General features: G+C 40.4%; 1 protein-coding gene and 1 non-coding gene across 4 annotated transcripts in view; one reads left to right on the top strand and one right to left on the bottom strand.

Annotated features, from left to right (window-relative positions):
• The window catches only part of L3MBTL3 (L3MBTL3, histone methyl-lysine binding protein), an 87,487-nt gene that overhangs the window by 12,688 nt on the left and 54,820 nt on the right, over positions 1–19,979 (bottom strand). For all 3 annotated transcript variants that reach the window (XM_003781663.3, XM_023513477.1, XM_003781662.3), the window contains 2 exons: positions 16,246–16,395; positions 5,092–5,171 (listed from right to left, as the gene is read on the bottom strand). In XM_003781663.3, the coding sequence (XP_003781711.1) occupies positions 5,092–5,171; positions 16,246–16,395 (230 nt within the window). The remainder of the gene's footprint in view (positions 1–5,091; positions 5,172–16,245; positions 16,396–19,979) is intronic.
• Positions 14,630–14,735, top strand: LOC111725753. The gene has a single exon (XR_002773741.1). It is a non-coding gene; the product is annotated as a U6 spliceosomal RNA (small nuclear RNA).

Genomic DNA, 19,979 nt, shown 5'->3' with positions numbered 1-19,979 from the left:
AACACTAAGCATTCTTAAGAGTCCTGAGGAAACTTCTCTGGTCTCAAAAATGATATAACAGAAAATAATCAGCATGGGGCCTTGTTTAAAAAGCTCTACAAAATACCAGGAGAACAGAGTTGATTTACTGGCAGAAGTTGTTCCTGGTTTTAGTAATGCACAAAGTAAATAGTTTCTGCAAAACAAAAACAGGAGATGAAAAGAGAGGGCGACCATGTAGGGAATCACAGGCAAATACAGATGCTGCTGTAGGAACCCACGTTATCGGCCTAGAATAGGAGACCTCGCCGCTGAAGAAGGAGGGAGCTACTGCCCTGGAGAAACACGTGTAGACATCAAGGAATGCGTCAGTTGTTAGGATATTAATACACTTCCATACTGGCTGGTGACAGTCTCCTTCCCACCATATGGCTGGGATCTTGGGACCTTCCTTCGGACCCAGCATATAAGGGTGACTCCCAGCACAGCAAGGAGCCCCCAGGACCCCGCTCCAGCACTAAGTCTTCTGTTTCATCTGTCCTATGCAATGCTGTTAATATTTTGAATATTTTGGACAGCCATTAAATATTTTTAATATCATCCCTTGGATGTAACCTAAGATTAATAGATACTACCAGTCACAAAAAGAACAAACGAAGCAGAGGTAATATCAAAACTCTTTCTGACAGACACTTTCTAAAGAAACATGGGTCTAAAAACTCAAAGACACTTTAACTTGTTAGGCAAAAATGACAAAAGAAGATTGAATTTAAAAAGCCAGCTTCATCTTTTAAAACCAAAAGACTAGACTGAATCAACCTGGCCTAATCCCACATAGGTGAAAGGAAACTTTGGTTTGTTTCTTTTCTGTTTTGTTTGATTTTTTCTTCAAGAAAAACCAAAGACCAAACAACCAGGTGGTAGGCCAGCATGACTGCTTTTTGGAACGAGGGCATTCATTCTCCTACCTATGGAATGCTCAGAGCTGCTCTCTGTCCCCAGCAACTGTCCTAAGCCAAAGAGAGCTTCCTTGACCAATGTCCCCATCCAAGCCGACATTTGAGATCGATCAATTCAGAGTCAGAAAGGCCTGGTTCCCTTGCCTCGATCTGGGCCCTCAGAGCAACTCCTGAGATGAGCGAAGTCTCTGCTGTGACGATGTTACAGCTCAACTCCTACTCAATCCTCATCTCTCATTTTCACACTGGCGTTGTTCCCAAGAATTCTTACCAGCAAACCTGTACACAACACTTTCTGCGTCTGTTTCTTTCTTTTTATTTTTGTTTTTGTTTTTGAGAGTGAGTCTTACTTTGTTGCCCTCCGGTAGAGTTCTCTGATATCATAGCTTACAGCAACCTCAAGCTCTTGGGCTCAAATGATTCTCCTGCGTCAGCCTCCCAAGTAGCTGGGACTACAGGCACCCGCCACAATGCCCAGATATTTTTAGAGATAGGGTCTCACTCTTGCTCAGGCTGGTCTCGAACCTATGAGATTAGGCAATCCACCCTCCTCAGCCTCTCAGAGTGCCAGAATTACAGGTGTGAGCCACCATGCCCAGCCTCAGCGTTTGTTTCCAGAGAGCCCAATTAAAGACACTACATCATGTGAGAGGCAGGAGGACACCCACTGACTAGGATCTGAGATGTTCCTAACGTCACCTAGGAACAAAAGTCCACAGATACCATAAGATCTGGTTTGGGACTGAAGATCCCAAGGGTTTAGGTGAAGACAGTTAGTTAACTACTGAATGCTGAGTTGAGAAGATGAAATCCAAATCTCTTCCAAACAAAATGATTCTAGAAAAAAAATTTCAAAAAGATGAAAGAAAAAGATCTTAAATAAAAGCCAAGAATTGTATTATTTCATTACTAAACAGATAAAAGAAACGTTATGAAGCAGTCTTAGTCAAAGTTTTTCAGAAATGTGAAAAAGAGAAGTTCAGCTCATTTTAGGAGACTAATACTGGATTGGAGAATAAAGAGGAAAATTATAGGCCAATCTCATAAACATATGTATGAAAATTCTCCAAAGAACTTATTTTATGAGGTTCTCTTTCACTAGTAAAAAGTCAAACAGTAAATAAAGTATGCATATTAAACTTTAGGTTGTATAGGTAAAAAAATAAAAATAAATGACCTTGGAAACATCAAAATTAAAAATTATATAGAAACCTAACAGTGTTTCTTTGGAAAAAATAACAAATTTGGGCAATTCAAATCAAGAGAAATAGGGATAATATGTATACAAAATTAGAAAGAACATAAAATTACCCCCAAAATGACAGAGAGAGTACCAGGCATAGATATATTAACAAATCTGAACTTCTCTAGATCATGGCAAATTTTCAGATAAAGAATTATCAAAACTTGCTCAGCAAATAAGATGAAAAGTTACAAAGATCACTAAGAAACTAAAAATGACATCCAATGATTACTTCCTGTGAACTTTATAAATTCTTAAGGCTTTCCCCCAGCGGATGACAGAATGGGCCTCCTCTTAGGTAAAAGGATACCCTCGAACTGAGTTGTGGTCATGAGAAGAGGTCATATCTGCCTCACCATGGCTCCCCCCAGCCTTTAGAGATGTCTTTTGTAACTCATTAACAGGCCTAAGGCTATGCAAGACATACCTGTAAGTCCTCAATATATATAACCAATCACTTAAGTCTAAGTATGGTTGGTGGGTTATCTATAATAGACTTCTTTATTTTAATTTAAAGGATTCCAAGCCTTTAGACAAAGCTTCAATTCTTTAACCTATTACAAATCAAAAAGTTTTTAAACCTACCCATAAGCCCTACCCCTTTTTGAGTTGTCTCACTTTTTCAGATCAAATCCACGTATGCCTTCCATGTATTATTTTTTATTTATTAATTTTTTTGAGACACAGTCACACTTTGTCACCCTCAGTAGAGTGCAATGGTGTCACAGCTCACAGCAACCTTCAGCTCTTGGGCTTAGGCTACTGTCTTGCCTCAGCCTCCAGAGTAGCTGGGACTACAGGTGCCCGCCATAGCGCCTGGTTGTTTTTTGTTGCAGTTTTATCTGGGAATGGGTTTGAACCCGCCACCCTCAGTGTATGGGGCCAGCGCCCTACTTACTGAGCCACAGGTGCCTCCCAGCCTTCCATGTATTATTTACAACTTCAAGTCCAATAACTTTCTTCTTAAACTGTAACTCAACCACAGCTATTCCACTTACTCAAGGCTTCTTGGACATGGCTCCAGGTTCAAATTCAGTTCATAATAAACCTCTCGAAATTACTTTACATGTAGAGTTGAGCTTCTTTCCATGGACGTCCCTCACAAATCCATCAGAACTTTCAATAAGATAACTCCACACAATAGATACTTACTTCACAATGCTGCTACTACTATGGCTTCCATAAGCAAGTCTAAAACTAACTTAATGACCTCTGTATGTTTTTTATAATCCTCCCCTTCTTCTGTTTTGGATTCTCAAGCCAGTGGGGCTTGATGGCCTTTCTAGGTTGCTTCCCCCAAATAATGGAATTTCTGGCTGAGAAAAGAGTGAAGATTCTGAAGGAATCTTCCTAAGGCCAAGACTGACCTTCCCTCACTGACAGGCCCCAGTACATGTAGCCCCCTCCTTAAAAAGATAGCCCCTTTATACTCTTTTGGTCACACAGAAGGGTAAGAGCCAGTTTCTCTCATTCTTCCAAAAAGACATCTTTTAGTATTTAAAAACTTCCTTTTTTCCTTGGCAATTTTTGTTGTCTCAGTAGGTGGGTCTCTGCGGTGGGCAACTGAACCTAGGCCAAAACCTCCTTGCAGTTTGAAAATCACTCTAATAGTAAAAATCCCAGCCACTGGTGCATTTAACCCTCCCAATAATCCAGCCATAGGGCACTATTACTACATCAGTTTTACACACATAAGAGGAAAGTAAGAAGCAAACAGGTTAATTTGTCCAGAGCCAACCACACAGCTAGAAAGTGGTGGAGCAGAGACTTGGAGGCAGTGTTCCTAACCTCTCTGATAAACCACCAGTTACAAACAAAGGCTGAAGTCTCTAACAATTCAACATAGTCTGATAACAAAACATTTATACATTTTTTTCTTGCTTTTTAAATGATTAGAAACATCTTAAATAATCAGATATTTGCATAGCACTTTCTGGGTGCCAGGCACTAATCTAGCAAGTTATACAATGTTGCTGCATTTAATCTTCTTTGCAATCTTATGAGACAGCTATACTATCACTGTTCCCTGGGACAGATAAACAGAGGCACTGAGAGGTACTCAGTGACATGTCTGCGATCACACAGCCAGCAGGTGGCAGAGCAGGACTCAAACCCTGGCAGTCTGCAGTTGGTACACCTTGCTACATTACACCCCACAAAACATGGTGGAGACAGCACTGATTCTAACTTTTTAGTTAATTATAAATTACTGCTTTATAGAAAATCAGATGTGGAAATTAATGTACAACTTATGGAACAGGTCACCGCAGGCCAGTTATTAGGTGGCATTCTAAATTTTATATAGTGATCTAAACAAAACTAGGTACACACAGAGCAAAATACCCAGAGTCAACCATTAAAATCATAATCAGAAGGATGTTTTCTTATAAAAAATAATTATATAGTAAATGTTCAATTTACACCATAACTGTCTTTAAGACTTCATTGCTTAATTAAATCATTGCACTATCATTTTTATAAAGACGTAAGACAAATGACTTTCTCCAATGCAACTTAAAACATTTGTTGAAGTAATTTTCTTTGAATTTCGTGGTATTAAGACTATATTCTATTTGGATTTCAAAACACATTGTGAATTGCGTTTTAAACATTACGAAGCAAATGACACCAATGATACTGAAGAGAATGTACAACAAAGTCCAACGAGAATGTCTTACTAAACTTTATAAGTACAACACGTAATAATATGTGAGACTGTTAACACAGGCCACAAATGAATAGCATGCTATATTCATCCTGAGCAATGAAAATTTACTGCCTGCAAAAAAGAATAAGCCAACCAGTGACGCTAATCTCTAATATAAACATGACTGCTGTATTCCAGGTAAGTGTTGGGTTGTTGAACGTGAGTAGTGACACCTGTCGGTAGTCTGAAAATATTGGGGTTACCTCTGGCTTCATGCGATGTCCTCATTTCACTTTCTGTTCTCTCTTCAAAGTCATCTTTGACATCATCAGCATGCTGGTCCCTGAGAAAAATACATGTTTTGATAGTTTGTAAGAGAAATATTTTTAAAAAATGGTTTAGAACTGCACCTCAGCAACTTTGTTTTCTTAATTCGAAAATAAATGTTACCAACAGAATGTTAGAAAGGATACGTGGTTCTACTATAAAGCAGTTAAACTAACAACATCTATAAATGCCCATTTTCCTCATCAGCAATTCTTGTACCGTTCTGAAAGAAAATTTTAAAGTGAGGAATAATAATGAGATGAAGTATTCTGGGGTGGGCACAGTGGCTCACGCCTGTAATCCTGGCATTCTGGGAGGCCAAGGTGGGAGGATGGCTGGTACTTAGGAGTTCCAGACCAGCCTGAGCAACAGCAAGACTCTCTCTACTAACAATATGAAAAATTAGCCGAACGTGGTGGGTGCCTATAGTCCCAGCTACTAGGGAGGTTGAGGCAGAAAGATCACTTGAATTCAGGAGTTTGAGGTTGTTGTAAGCTACGCTGATGTCACAGCACTCTAGCCTGCGGCAACAGAATAATCCATGTCAAAGAAAAAAAAACTATTCTGGCAAATATAGCTTCTGAATAATTCAAGTACAATTTGGGACATGCATCATGATAAATTTTACTTGTACTATTTGATAAAACGTCTATTTAAAGAAAAGAAAATATTTTGAAAGTCATTTTATTAAAACACTATATAATATTCAGTTCTGGGACTTGGGGCTGAGGCTAAGACTGACCCAGGGGTATCACCTGCATTCTATTTTAGGAAGCTTTCCCTGGCTTAATCAGGTCATAGCCACAGCCTGAACTGATTCTACCTCCTTTGGACCAGGAATGACCTAACGCTAAGCTCAACATCACAGAGATGGTGTAGAAAGGAGTGCACACATCACAATATTAATTGACAGTGTTACCTCTTAAGTCAGGAACAGGAATGGCTTTTATTTAAAAAAAAAAAAAAAAGGAACCAGTTACAGGCTACTTCTACTTTTCTTAAAGTGAAATTTTAGGGACTTAAAAATTTTCAATACGAGGTATTCCATTCTCAGGGTTCAAAGTTAACTACATTTTGCAGTTCCATCTTACCAAATATGCTTTCTGGCCTAAACACTTAAGTGCTTAACCCTCTCCACTGATGATGCTCTGCTGTTTCATATGTGTCTTCCTTCTACAAATATATTTGAGTCTCAGAAAGGCCCAGATCGCAAATACATTTGAAACAAAATATTCCACCAAAATATAAAAGGAGCTCTACAGATTTAATTACAAAGGTGCCAGTTTATTCTCTGTTTGAAATTATAGTAACAGAGTGATACTTCCATAGTAAGCATACAATAAATAAATAAATAATAATCTTTTAGAAAGATCATTTCCAAGGGCAAAGGGAAATTTCATCTGAACCTGAGCTCACTGGTTTAGTTCACATACTAAAAACAACTTGTCACAATTGCTGAAGGATACTTGCTTGAGAATGGGAGGCATCTTGTTATGCAATAAAAAATATTTTTCCAAGAGAAACCAAAAAAAATATTTTTCCAAGAGAAAGCAATTAAGTGGCTATAGGGCAGTGGTTCTCAACCTATGGGTCACGACCCCTTTATAACAATGAAAATACATCCTGCATATCAGATATTTACATTATGATTCATAACTGTAGCAAAATTACAGTTATGAAGTTCTAGCGAAAATAATTTTATGGTTGGGGGTCACCACAACATGAGGAACTGTTGCAGCATTAGGAAGGTTGAGAACCACTTCTATATAGGCTCTTACTCCATAGAAAGTAGGAAGATGGAACTACAGTAAAAACAAATATAAGAATATTACTGATAATTGAAGAAAGGACAGTAGTTGAAGTGTTTGTTAGAAAATTTTGTCCTTTCTATAAAAAGAGTGCTGAAGTTGTACTTGGTAATTAAATTAGAATTAGCTTACTATGCTAAATTAACTTCTGTGAACTTCCAAATTTGTTTTATGTTAAAGTGGAAATAATATTATTGAGCCCACAAATTTGATCCCAGTAAGGACTGTGACCAATGAATAAAGTTGTTTGTCAATGGCTATTTTCATTATGTATTAGCTATAATAATTCACTGTAGTCATATAATTTAAAATTGGCATTTCCCAAAGATAATAAATCCCCAACTAGATATTGTGGCTTTCCCAGAAACTATAACAGTGACTTGATTTTAGAAAGAGGAAGAGACAAAGTGAGACCAATCGATAAAAGTCAGTCATAAAATAAGACTTGTGCATGAGAACAGTTCCTTTGTACTCTTATTTTCAAATGCAATGCCAATTACTTATTTCCCAAAATGTAAGAAAAAGACCACTTTCTGAGATGAGAACAGAGACAGAAAATTGAAAGATGTATCTGCCATACTCCATCCCTAAGAGAAGCAAAGGGAGCTACGTGCTCTGACGTTACTCACGTTGCTTCATTACAGAAGCACGTTCAGTTTTCACTTTCCCAATTTTAACTCATGAAAATTTCATTTCATCAAAGGGGACTCATGCAAACCTGGAAATACGTAACTTTGAATATTTATCCAGACTTGGAATTGTGTGTTTATCAAACCCAATTCAAATGAAGAAGTCTATAGGAAATGTTTATTGAATGTTTTATTTCAGATTAATGTATTGATTCTGTAAATTCCTCAAAATCAAAAGTGACTAAGCCCCTTGTATGTTGTTTCCTTTAACTGGAAGTGGGAAGGCGGAAGAAGGGGCCAATCTGTGCGGTCTGTTAGAATGGGCATTATGAAATAGATGGGTGAGGAGACCCACTGGAGTGCACAGGGTCCTCACAGAGCACACCAGACATGTGGAAGGAGTTACTACTGATATGAAAAGTCAGCATGCTCAATAATGCAGCATAAGCCAAAGATGGCCTGAGCTCTTACACATCCAGAATTTCGTAACACTCCTTGGAGAAAAGTTCTATTATTATATCCACTGAGACATACAGAAGATAAACCCAAATCCACAGGTGCAACTACAGCACCAGGTCTTCCTGACACCAAAATCCATGAATGGATTTAATTACTCTTGGGTTTCTATACTTACATTTTCCCAAAATAAAGTATCCTTGTTATATGAAGTTAAAGAGGACAATAGAATGAAGAATTTGATTTCATATTCTTATTTTTCTCATATTTTAAAATAATTTTTTTTTCTCAGTACGACAACCTTCTGAGGTTATTTCCTTCTCCTATAAAGTTAAAAATTTCATTACACTAATCCGGTTGAATAGGTATTGTGATAACCTTCTTTCTGCATGCAAAAATGAAATCCTTGCTCTAGAATTTTGACTTCCTAACTTCTAAAAAAAAAAAGTTATTCTTGCTACACAGTCTTCCAATTACAGACAAAATATGATTATATGAGGATGTTAAAATTCTGGGATAATATTACAACACAGTGTGAAATATAGTATGAGATATATCTCTCGCCAGATTTTTAAGAATGACTAGAGCTATTTTTATGCTCTATTTTATATCAAAATATTGCTCAACATAAAACCTTCTGGGCCTGGTCAACATTTTTCATCATCACCAACTTCATTCTGGAAAGGGGTACAAGCTGTTGGTGCACGAGTGTGTGAAGGCTGACACGGAGAAAGCAGCCTGGCAACGGTGATTACACACACGGTCTCTGGAAGAGCACAGGCGTGGTTCAAACTTCAGCTCCGTGGCTTGGACCAGTGTTACACCTGCAGTATGTACTTACTTAACTTCCCTAATTCACAGGTGTGTCATCAGTAAAGAGAGGATTATGATCCTTTATGTCATGTAGCATGTCAAGGAATAAATATGTAGAAAGGACTTAACACGGAGCCAGGCACTTAAGAAGCATGACTCAAGGCAGCTGTCCCTATGGATGAATTACTTATATTTTATGGTAAAATTATCTGCAGACACTTTATCTGTAAGTAACCTGCTTTCTCCAACTATTAAAATAGCTTTTATTTATTTATTTACTTTTTATTTCTCTTCGCAAGGTTGGAAACAAAACAACTGGTTCTGAGCACAGACAGTGGTTGGACTGCCTGGGGGACAGCCCAGGTCTGCGTCTCACTAGTGGCGGGGCTTTAACCAAGAGCGTTTCTACAACTGTACAATTAAGGACGTGGAAACAGCACCTATGTGACACAAGGTGTTACAGGGATTAAATACGCTACTGTAGGGAAAAGCACCTAGATATAGCAATTTCTCCTGGGATATCAGAATTTTCCAGAACTGATTTTTTCAAACATTTCTTTAGTCTGAACAGAAATACAATCACAGTGAAATCTTACTCATGAACGCTCAGCTTTGAATTAAGACAGGGGAATCCACTTGAATGGAGAAACGTATTCTTTATGAGTCAGCATCCTCTTTCTCTGTAATTACGTGTCTCATGGTTTAGACGTCTTACAATCTTATTCTAATTGTGCTTTGTGTTAAATATTAGGGAACCGAACATTTGAAGGGTAAACGTGTCGCTACAGGGTGGCAGTTGACGCATGCAGCTGTGTTTTCTTCACGTTTACTTAATTTTCCTATAAAAACAATCCTTAAGTAATTATGTTTCAACCAGTCTGTTAAAACAATATTGAAAAAAAAACATGAAACAATGAGTTATTCTGCGTCAGTTCAGGGATTGATTGATTTCAGCCGCCTCTAAGTCCAGCAGGAAAGGAGGCCGTGGAGTGTGCAGTGTCAGAGGAAAGGCCAGCCCGTGGGTCAGTCGCCGCCCACTGGCGGCATCACAGCCACCTGACTGCAACTCCAGTGCAAAAGTTCACTCATCCGTTTGGGCTTAAACTAACTCTATTCCTCTCCTTCCCATCCCATACAAGCCTCGTAGGAGCTGATGAAGAGGCATACTCCCCAGTAACAAGGGAGGACACTCAATACTAGGATAAAGCTGTAAAATATGCAGGTTTTTCTGTTTTGAACATCAAAAGGATGTCCCTTTGCAGTCTCTTAGTTTTTTGTTTGTTTGTTTTATTTTGTTTGTAATTTCTGGGCTGCCACTCACTCACAGGCAACAGATCGCTGAATGAGAGAATCTCAGAGGTTGCACTTAACAGGAACTTCAACAGAATGCTCCAAGCACCTGGCACAGTACCACCTACAAATGAGCAGCTTCAGGGCAAGGAGGGCACCACCTTCCAAGGGATTCAGAGAAGACAGCAAATAAAGCCTGTGGAAAGGAAACTTTCCAGTCTACGTTTAACATTCTAATAGAGAGTTTTTAAAATCAAATTCCTTTTGAGGTGATATAACAGCAACAGTTTTACTGAATGGTGTCTCCATAAACATGGCCCAGAAGTGGTAAACATGGTTTGCCATATATCTAATGAATAAAAACCACTTTGCTTAATAAGCCTCCCAAATTATAATTTAGCATAAGGCACACATGCCAGGGAAAGAATATAATGAAAGGAGTATAAAAAGTAAATACGCTGGGTATTATCCAGATACCAAGGAAAAATCCTTCAGAAAAACTCATTCAGCAACTGATCACTACTTTTATGAAATGAAAAGTCCTAACCCAGAGGGTGAGGTTTGGGAACCACACACGATGTCTCAGGAGAGGAGACTGCACTGCTTCTTTGTTGTTGCTGTAGAAAGAGAAAAGCCGTCACTGCTCTTCTGCTCTCTATAAAAGAGTCTCCTGAGTCAAGAATTGATGATATTCAAGGAGATAAAATAAGATCTTGTTAGGATATTGTTCCAACAACTTCACAGGCGTGTAACAATAACACAGTCATCTTCCTTACACCTTGAATGGTTGCCTTGGTGTCACAGCAGTTGGCATTAGAACCGTGAGTGTTTTCACTAAAATCCAGCCTCTCTTGGGTGCACCCAAACAACTACACAGATTTGACTCAGATTCCCAAGAGCTGGAATATTTAACTTCCACAGCTCCTGATTCATACCTAGCAGCCCACAAGCAAAAAGGGAGAAGTTTACAGAAGCCAGAGAATGCCCGATCACTGATCACCGGCTTCCTCTGCTCCGATGTTTAACAGTAAGCTGATCCTGAAGACCCCAGAAGGTAAAAGCAAGTTCCCACAGATTACTAATCAACTTTCATAATCTTCTAGAATTTCTGGCTCTAAACTTTATTCTACTTGATGTGATAGTTTTGCAAAGTAGACAGATATAAATATGCTCATTGTTCCCTATTTGTTTTCTCATCTGTTTAATAAGGTACAGACTTGGCTTTTGGGTGTGACTGACAAAATTGGATTTGTTCTAAAAACATAAATGAATTGATGGCTGAAATTCCTGCCACTGCTGTGTGTCGTTCTCATGTGGAAACACTGGTCCTAGAGCTCGGGAAGCCATTTCAGTGGCCTGTTAACAAACTGAACACACTGAATTTTGTCACTAGATCAGTTCAGCAGTGGGCATTTGTCTTACAAGATAATACAAGTATTTGGCAGGTATTTTAAAGATGTTTTATTGTGACTCTGTGGTTATGTCTAAGTAGGCTTAAACAATACAGGAGCTTAAAACATTAAGTGATTTTTAGAGATAGCACCTCATTCCTAACACGATTATAAGCAGCTGCAAGACAGATTTCATGAGAATAAGGCTATGCGGGATGGATGCCCAATGTTTCCCAAGCGATAATCCACTGTGAATTACTACCTCAGCGAAAGGTGTTTACATTCAGTAGTGATGTGGAGAGCTTGGTTTACAGACCACTTGCATCTGTCACTTTCCTTAAAAATGAAGATTCCTGCGATGATGCATCTTCCATTTCTTAAATCAGTATCTCAAAAGGCACATTTTAAATAAGCACCTCGGATGATTCTGATGCAAATGAAGTTTGCAACTCACAGTTTTATTAAGATATATAGAGCAATGCAAGTGTTCTTTTATTTGGTGGCAGACATGCAGAGACTTAAGTCAGCAGTCCCTTAGAAAAGCTACTCCACTCACTGGCAGAGCTCTGCTCTCCATCCTGCTGCGTTGAGTGCTGTGCCAGCTCCAACGCCCAGCGCTAGGAGGCCATCCTCTCCCTGAGGGTCCCAGGACAACACTGGCACTCCGCAGGCCTCTAAGGAGTGAATGGGTAACAGGGACGGGACTATGTACCCGCATTTCTGTCTAGTCAGGCACTGTGAATTCAACCCACCCATTTGACAAGTTGCTGTAGGAAAACAGATTTGAGCATTCAGCACATCTACAAGCTGACTCCAGGTGGGAGCCATCTTAATGGGCAGAGCCTCTCTGCCAGGATGGCCTGAATCCCCAGGGTAATAGTGCCCTGGGACAGTAAGCCCTGCAGCCCTCCATGGCCCTCTCTGGTGACTGGGAGGCGCCACATCCATTTCCTTGACGTGGTACATAAATGTTGTCATTTCTTTGGTATCATTTTCTGTGTGTGCCACCAGGGAGCTAAACAGTTTGGGAAATACCACCTTAATTAATAAGAGAGTGAGGTGTGCATTTGGGAAATCTATCTCATTTCGTAATCAGTCCTCAGATATCTGGTGTGGAGATCTTAGAAAGCTGAAAATGTAGGCATGAACAAAAAGCATATGGCCACTGCCTCTTAGGTTATGTAAGACATGTCTCCTTTGAAGACTGATGAAGATTCAAGGTCACTGCTGCATGCCAGGTAGTATATGGGCGGCTGCAGGAACTCTGAGAACAGGGCAAGATATGGCCTCTGTCTTCAGGGCGTGCATCATCAAAAAAAACACGGACTCTGAAGAAGCATTTACAAAAATGTGTCAAAGGCAGCAGGATGCATGATGTGAAAGCAGGTAATTAAGGACTCAGCCAACAGTCTGGAGGGAGCAAAAAGCTGCCTTGAGGAAGGGAAAGTTAATCAGAAGCCTGAAGAGGAGAGATTAGCAGGGTGAGCATAGAGATGGAGGTTCTAGGCAGAAGGAAGAGAGTGTCTGAGGACCAAGGTAGCTGAAGCATTAAGCTGAGAAACAGCCTGCAGAGACAAAGCTAGAGAGGTCGACAGGTGCCACATGACACTGGACTTTGTAGGGCACATCAAGAATTAGATCTTAATTCTACAGTAATGAGATGTCACCAAAACTTTTGAGCAGGGGGATATACTTTCCAATAGAACCTTAAAATATGGACCCCAGTGCTCTAGCCTGAAGATTCAGATTGAGGCAGGCCCTCAAATCTGAAGTTTAAAGTAGTCCCGGGGGATCCGATGTGAAGCCAAGCTGGGGGATGACTGCTGTGGAACATTAGTTTCCTAGCAACTAACTGTCCAGCAGGTGGAGGATATACATTCCCCACATGGTCAAGTTCCTCTAGCCCTATCCCATCAGCTCCTGATCAAAAGCAACACCAGCACATCACATTCTGGGAAGTATCTGGCATCTGAAATGGGGAGCAGGGGATGGGATGGGCTGCAGCCCCCTGTTCCTCTTGGGCCCATCTGGAGGCCTGGGATCTGCTTGTCCTACCTGTGCTGCTTTCCTGCAGGGCTTCCCTGCTCCAGCTGCTATTGGCCACTGTGCACAGCAGGGCGGTGGCTGGGAATGAACATGTTCCTTCTTACTGTGTGTGGCAGGAGAGGGCTGGTGTTCACACGCTTAGCTCCTGCCTCCCTGCGGTGGGCTGACTCCAAAAGGTGTGCTTTACACTGGCTCCTAGGGTTTCCCCAGCAGGTCTGGGTCCCTGCTGTTCCTGGTGGTAATCAGCATGACAACTAAGCTCTTCCTGGCTGCCTCACTGAGCTGCCTCACCTCCTCTGAGCTGACTCACCTCCTCAGTCAACTGCTAACACATGAGTATTTCCTTGATCTTCCGAGTAAACAACTTGCAATTAAAAAATGAAATCCTTGTCTTAAGAGTTTGTCCCCAGGGGTGCAAACTGTGTGTCAAAATGCATTAAAAAATAAAAAGTAAAGTCTGCCAACCAAATTTTAGTAAGTTATTAAGAATAATGCAAAGAAAATTTGTTAAAACCTGAGTGGGAAATTATATCCAAGTGAGCAGTTATTATAGAAAAAGACAGCCTATATAATTCAATAATACAAGAATTATCTTGTCTGAGCAATCCATTCAAAGTTTAAGACTATCACAGAAATGGTCCACCCATTCATTTACTCCCAAAGGAAAAAAGAAACCCTATGAAACAAAGATGTAACTCCTCTTTCAAGATTGTTACTACAAACTAACATTTATTGGGGGCTTATTACTTATTAGTCACTATTCTAAAAGCTTTACATTTTCCATTTATAAAATCCTCATAAACCATGAGATTCAAAGAAGGGGCTATTGAATTATTCATCTGAGATCACACGCAAGGCACGTAAGGAAGCTAAGATTTAAATCCAAGCAGTGCCCTACGCTCCTGACCCGCAGGTTCTCCTCTTCCACGGAGGAGAAAGCACCAGGGTGTGCCGGTGCTGGGCCTGCACTACTTATTCATTTGCTCCTGTGTCTGCACCAAACAACCAATAGTAAGAGCTATGTTAAGAAACTAGATGGCTGTGCTTGCTTTGGCCGCATGTTTACTAAAATTGGAAGGAGACAGAGAAGATCAGCATGGCCCTGTGCAAGGATGATAAGCAAATCTGTGAAGCATTCCATATTTTGGCTGGGTGTGGTGGGTCACACCTGTGATCTTAGCACTTTGGGAGGCCAAGGTGGGTAGACTGCTAGAGCTCAGGAATTCAAGGCTAGCCTGAACAAGAGCGAGACCCTGTCTCTAAAAATAGCTGGGCATTGTGGCAGGCACCTGTAGTCTCAGGTACTTGAGAGACTGAGGCAAAAGGATCACTTGAGCCCAAGAGTTTGAGGTTACTGGGAGCTATGACACCATAGCACTCTACTAAGTGAGAATCAGTCTCAAGAAAACAAAGAAAGAAAAAGAGAAAGAGAAAGAAAAGAAAAGAAGAGGGCCACGCTTGGAGAATGATGGCATAAAGCAAAGTGTTAAAGTGAGATGGGGAGAAGTTTATTGGTATCAACTTTCTATAGCCAAAGTTTCTGTGTCTCTCATTGGTTAATGTATGATAAACGGTAACTAGGAAGGTACTGAACACAAAAAGATTTGCATCGTTGACAGCATTTACTCAAGAAAATAACATTAGAGAAAAAGTTTGAGGTTGCTGTGAGCTATGATGACACAACTGCACTCACACCCAGGCAACAGAGATTCTGTCTCAACAAAAAAGTTTTTAAAAATGAATTTAAAAATCTCCTCTGTTGTAGTAATTGAAGAAGCTGTGGTTCCTCCTTACCCCCTTCCAATAGATAATGGTTACAAGGACAATAATAATTGACTTTACATATCATTTATTGGATAACATTGGTGTGAATTTAGAATCATATTTGTTAATTCAAATGTCTACCTGGTTTACGCAGAGCAATGGAAGTTATAAATCTAAAGGATAATGTTGCCTTAAGTTTCAAAATACTTCATAAAAGAAACCCTAAAACCTAACTATTAAGAAGCATCTTTCTCCTAATCTAATTTTGTATCCTGTTCATCTAAGGGCATGGGTCACTTATTTTAAAAATATATCAAACAGATTTGGTTCTTTACTTACTAATCCACTGTGGCTAAACACTGCAGCTCTATAAGTGAAATCAAAATTAAATGACTAAACTTATTATGTAATTTAACAATTAAGTAAAATACTGTATATTCAAGTATGTGACAGAAAATGAGGATTACAAAATAAATAATGTGCGTTTTCCACACCTTCTAAAAAAGGTTGACTCTATAGGAGTAGTGGTCAATTCACACAGAAGTATGAACTGGCAGGCAGTAAAAGGGCTTGAATTTCCAAATCCCTAATACCAAGCAGGTTCAAATAAAAGAAGAAGTTGGGAATGAAGGGGTAGGAAAAAGGAAAGGAGAATGAAAGAAAAAAAGAAAAATAATTAAGAGAAAATCCTGCCCGATTTGGACATGCTTTTATAAACTCTAATTTTTCTTTAAAGTCAAAATACTGATCCCTACAATCACTTCACATTAAAATTAGGTACATTTTCAACAATCTGTAAGAAAACACGGCCATAGAACACAAAACAGCGAAGATAGAAACCTCTTTCAATCACAGTCCTTCTAAACAATGTTACTATTAATTGCTTTAATTACCTCATTTCTGGTGATGAAGAACTTTCATTCGTGTCTGTCCTTTTAGTTTTTGGAAATGATGGACTAGCTGGAGGCATCTCACCACTTAAGCGGTCGGGGAAAATACGGTCTTTATTCAAATTGATTTCTGAATAGGGACAGTTGGCAGCACTAATAGAGCAAAAGAAAAAAGAAGAATATTTCCATTAGACCATACTTAAACTTCTTCAAATTAAAATGACAGGTTGTAGAATATAAAATTCCAAAATTCAACAACTGATTACATTATACATATATTTATATGTGTACATATGCATGATTAAACATACAGTAAGAAACATTTTATCTTTCAAATGTAATTTAAGTAATATTCTGCAAGAAAAAATGTCTTTGCACTAGATTTTACTGAGCAATCCGCTGCAATCTTTAGAACTGAACTATAGTCATTGAAGAATGCTCTCTGTACTTATCTCTGGAAATAGTCAACCCCCAAAATGCTTCAAAGACAGTACTGAAGAGCTGGCGGCAGGGGTGGGAGAGGGAGAGAGACTGATCAGTTGAGTGGACCTGCTCCCAAAGAGTCCTCCATGTCCAGGGCAGTCATCAAGCCATTTACTTTCCTTTATATAACAGTTACTGCCCTGCAAAGGAAAAAGTCTCCCCATGGAGCATTCCTGTCTCCAGGTTCAGATCTACAACTGCTGTCCCAGAAAATATATTATCAATCTGTAGCTAATCCTGTTCCCAGCATAAAAAAAGACCGACCAGAGGCCCACTTGGATCATGACCCATCTGCCCATCTGCCTTCCATCCAGGTGAACTGGCCGGTCTCATCTGGTGATCATTCCTGTTACGCCAGCAGAGGAATTTGAAGTCACTTGCTGGTCGTCCAGCATTAGCTGGCGTGCTCCTGTGCCTAGGCCTCAGCATTCCAGTCTCCAGAACAAATGAGCACCCTCTGTATCTCGGATCACACCACACATCACCCTTCTGTTTTTAGGAAGCAATCCTAAATCTGAAGACAGTTGGGACCAAAGGTAAACTGCATCCGTGTCCCACTGTTCCTTTCTTCAGTTTGGGTAATAATGAGATTGTTGACAACCAAACTGGGAAAATTACAACAGTGCATATCTACCCTCCACCAACAGAACTCTGATACAATCTCTGGGGAATAGAAGGGAAAAGTTTGAAAATGCTCTCAGGTAATGCTGATAATGACTTATAAAACTTACCACAGATATCTCATAGGCAAAAACGCAACCTTTCTTTTCTATAACTACATGCTACTGGTATCTATGCAAAATGAGAAAGTAAGTAACACCTGATCAAGTGTTGACACAAATTTACATACTATTAACAATAACAAAAACAATACTATTTACGGAACACTTACCATATACCAAGTACTGTGCTAAGTGCCTTACATAGCAATATTTTAGTTTATCCTCCCAACATCTAGAGGACAGCATTTCATCTAACAAACGGAGGCTTCAAAAGGTTAAGTAACTTTAGTCTTTAACTATTTCATTCATATGTTGAACAAGTATTTATTATCTGTTATGTGTTAAGACAAGAAGCTCTGTAGTCTCATGGAGCTGATGGGCAATACACAATTATATAGACAAATAAATTAGTGAACTTCATGTGTGAAAAACGCCATGAAGAAAATATAATGAACGGGAGAGGGGATGAGGATGGTATGACGGCGTGGAGAGGAAAGGCCTCCCTGGAGAAGGCACATCTGAGCAGAGCCATTAAGGTCAGGAAGACAACACTGGTCACCTTGAGGGGAAGAGCACCCCAGCACACAGAGGGGAAGTTGGCATGCTGGACGAAAGAGAGGCCAGGCTGGGGAGGCACCACATATGGCCCAAGAAGCCACAGTCAGGAGGTTATTTTTCAAATGTAGGTTGGATCTGAAGCCACCAGAAGATCTTCAAAGAAGGGAATAACAGAGCTTGATTTACAACTTTAAAGAATCACTCGGCGTGCTTTGTTGAGAGATTTCAAGGGCAGAGAAGATTCAATGGGGGCAGATTTGGAGAAGGAACAGTTATTTATGAGTAAAGATATCATGGTGATTTGATCTGTGTGGAAGGAGGGGAGGAGAGTCAAGTGGTTAGCTGTGCTATCTTCAGTGATCCCAGCAGCACCCGTGGCTGGAGGGAGGTGATGAAGGACTCCAAGGAAGGGCTCACAAGTGGCTGTCAGGCATCTGGCATGAAGAATTGGCTAGTTAACAGAGAGGCTTTGCTTGTTGTTGTTTTTTGAAATGAGAATGACTAAGGAGAAGTAGATTTGGGGGCAATATCAGAAACTGTGGAATGTTTATCAGACATCCAGGCAGAGATGGTGCTTGTCTAGTAAGTAACTCAGCGCAATGGGCACAGAGCTATATTCTCATACTGGGCATAATGCAGTCCATCGGTGATAAAGCCAGGGGCATTCCCTCTCTCACTAGGAAGTCTCTGGTGAATACCAACCAGCACTGCAAATGGTCAGGGGATCCTCCATGGGATCCTTGTACTGATCAGAGCTCATGGATACAGGAGACCGAATCCAATTCTTTCCAACTGCAGCAGAAAAGAATTTATGAAAAGGCATCTGATAGAGCAATAGGAAGGCCAGCCCAGCAGGCCTGGGCAGGATCAGGGTAGGATCAGTACACTCCCGCAGACACGCTGCCCGGGTGAAGCTGCTGGGGGCCTTGGCTTCACTGTGCTCTCCATTCCATGGAGGCTGTGAACAGTCTGACTGGCCTTTACATCATCTGAATGGGCACTCTGGGATCTAAGCTGCCCAATGCCTGTACCCATGGCTCCTAGGAAGGACGTGGAGCATCCTGACATGGACCTTGACCTCAGGCAAAATACAAACATCCACTAGACATGTCCACTCAGATGCCCTAGGCTCACCTCACAGTAAACATGCTTAAAACCAAGTCCATCATTGTCTATAACCCCCCCGCCCCCGCCACAGATAAAAAACGATATAACTAAGTCTCCTTCCTGCTGCTCCTGTGTCTGTGTCTGGCATGAGATGTTAACTAACTCTGCCTCAGATCTTCCTCACCTTTGACTCCACTCTATTCTTTGCTCATATTGTCTATTTTATTACAAATTTATCCACTTGAATTTCGTGGCACCAGCAATAAACAAACAACCCCCCCGCCAAAACCCCAAAGGCCACTTTTTGCTTTCTTTGGACAAACAGCATCCTGCTACTCCTAGAACATGACACTCATCGTTGTTTCATGGTTGAACATGTGGCTTTACAACTGCTGAATAACGTACGTACATTTAAATCGGAATTGATTGGCTCTGAAGAAAGCAAGAGGTTCTGTCACCGACCTCATCCACATCTAGCCCCGGAAGACCTGAAGGACTCTTTGAAAGCCCCGGTCCCCAACTAGCCACCCTGCTTACAGTTACAGCATGGATAGTCCACATCTAAGATCTCCCAGGCAGTGCCTGCATCTGTTTGTTAAACACATAAAGGAAGAACATCTATCCAGACCACGACATGAAACCATGCTCAGAAAGGACAAGAGTGTCAGTGGCCAGAATGACGCTGTCTAAATGTCTCCCCCTATGGGGGAAAACGGACTGCCAGGCCCTGAGACAAGAGTTCAAACTCTTAAACTAGGGAAAAATAATCAGGGCCCTCAGAGCCGCAGCTCACCAATGAGTAAAATAGGATGATGCCCAGGGGAAAGCCACAATGATCAGCTGTGAGCTTCAAGCCAACACGCCTCT

This window comes from Otolemur garnettii, unplaced genomic scaffold (assembly GCF_000181295.1).
Source record: "Otolemur garnettii isolate 467f Iridium unplaced genomic scaffold, OtoGar3 scaffold00002, whole genome shotgun sequence".
In the NCBI taxonomy this organism is placed as follows: Eukaryota; Metazoa; Chordata; class Mammalia; order Primates; family Galagidae; genus Otolemur; species Otolemur garnettii.
The sequence above is the reverse complement of the archived record's forward strand: the minus strand, read 5'-3'. Positions and strand labels throughout refer to the sequence as shown.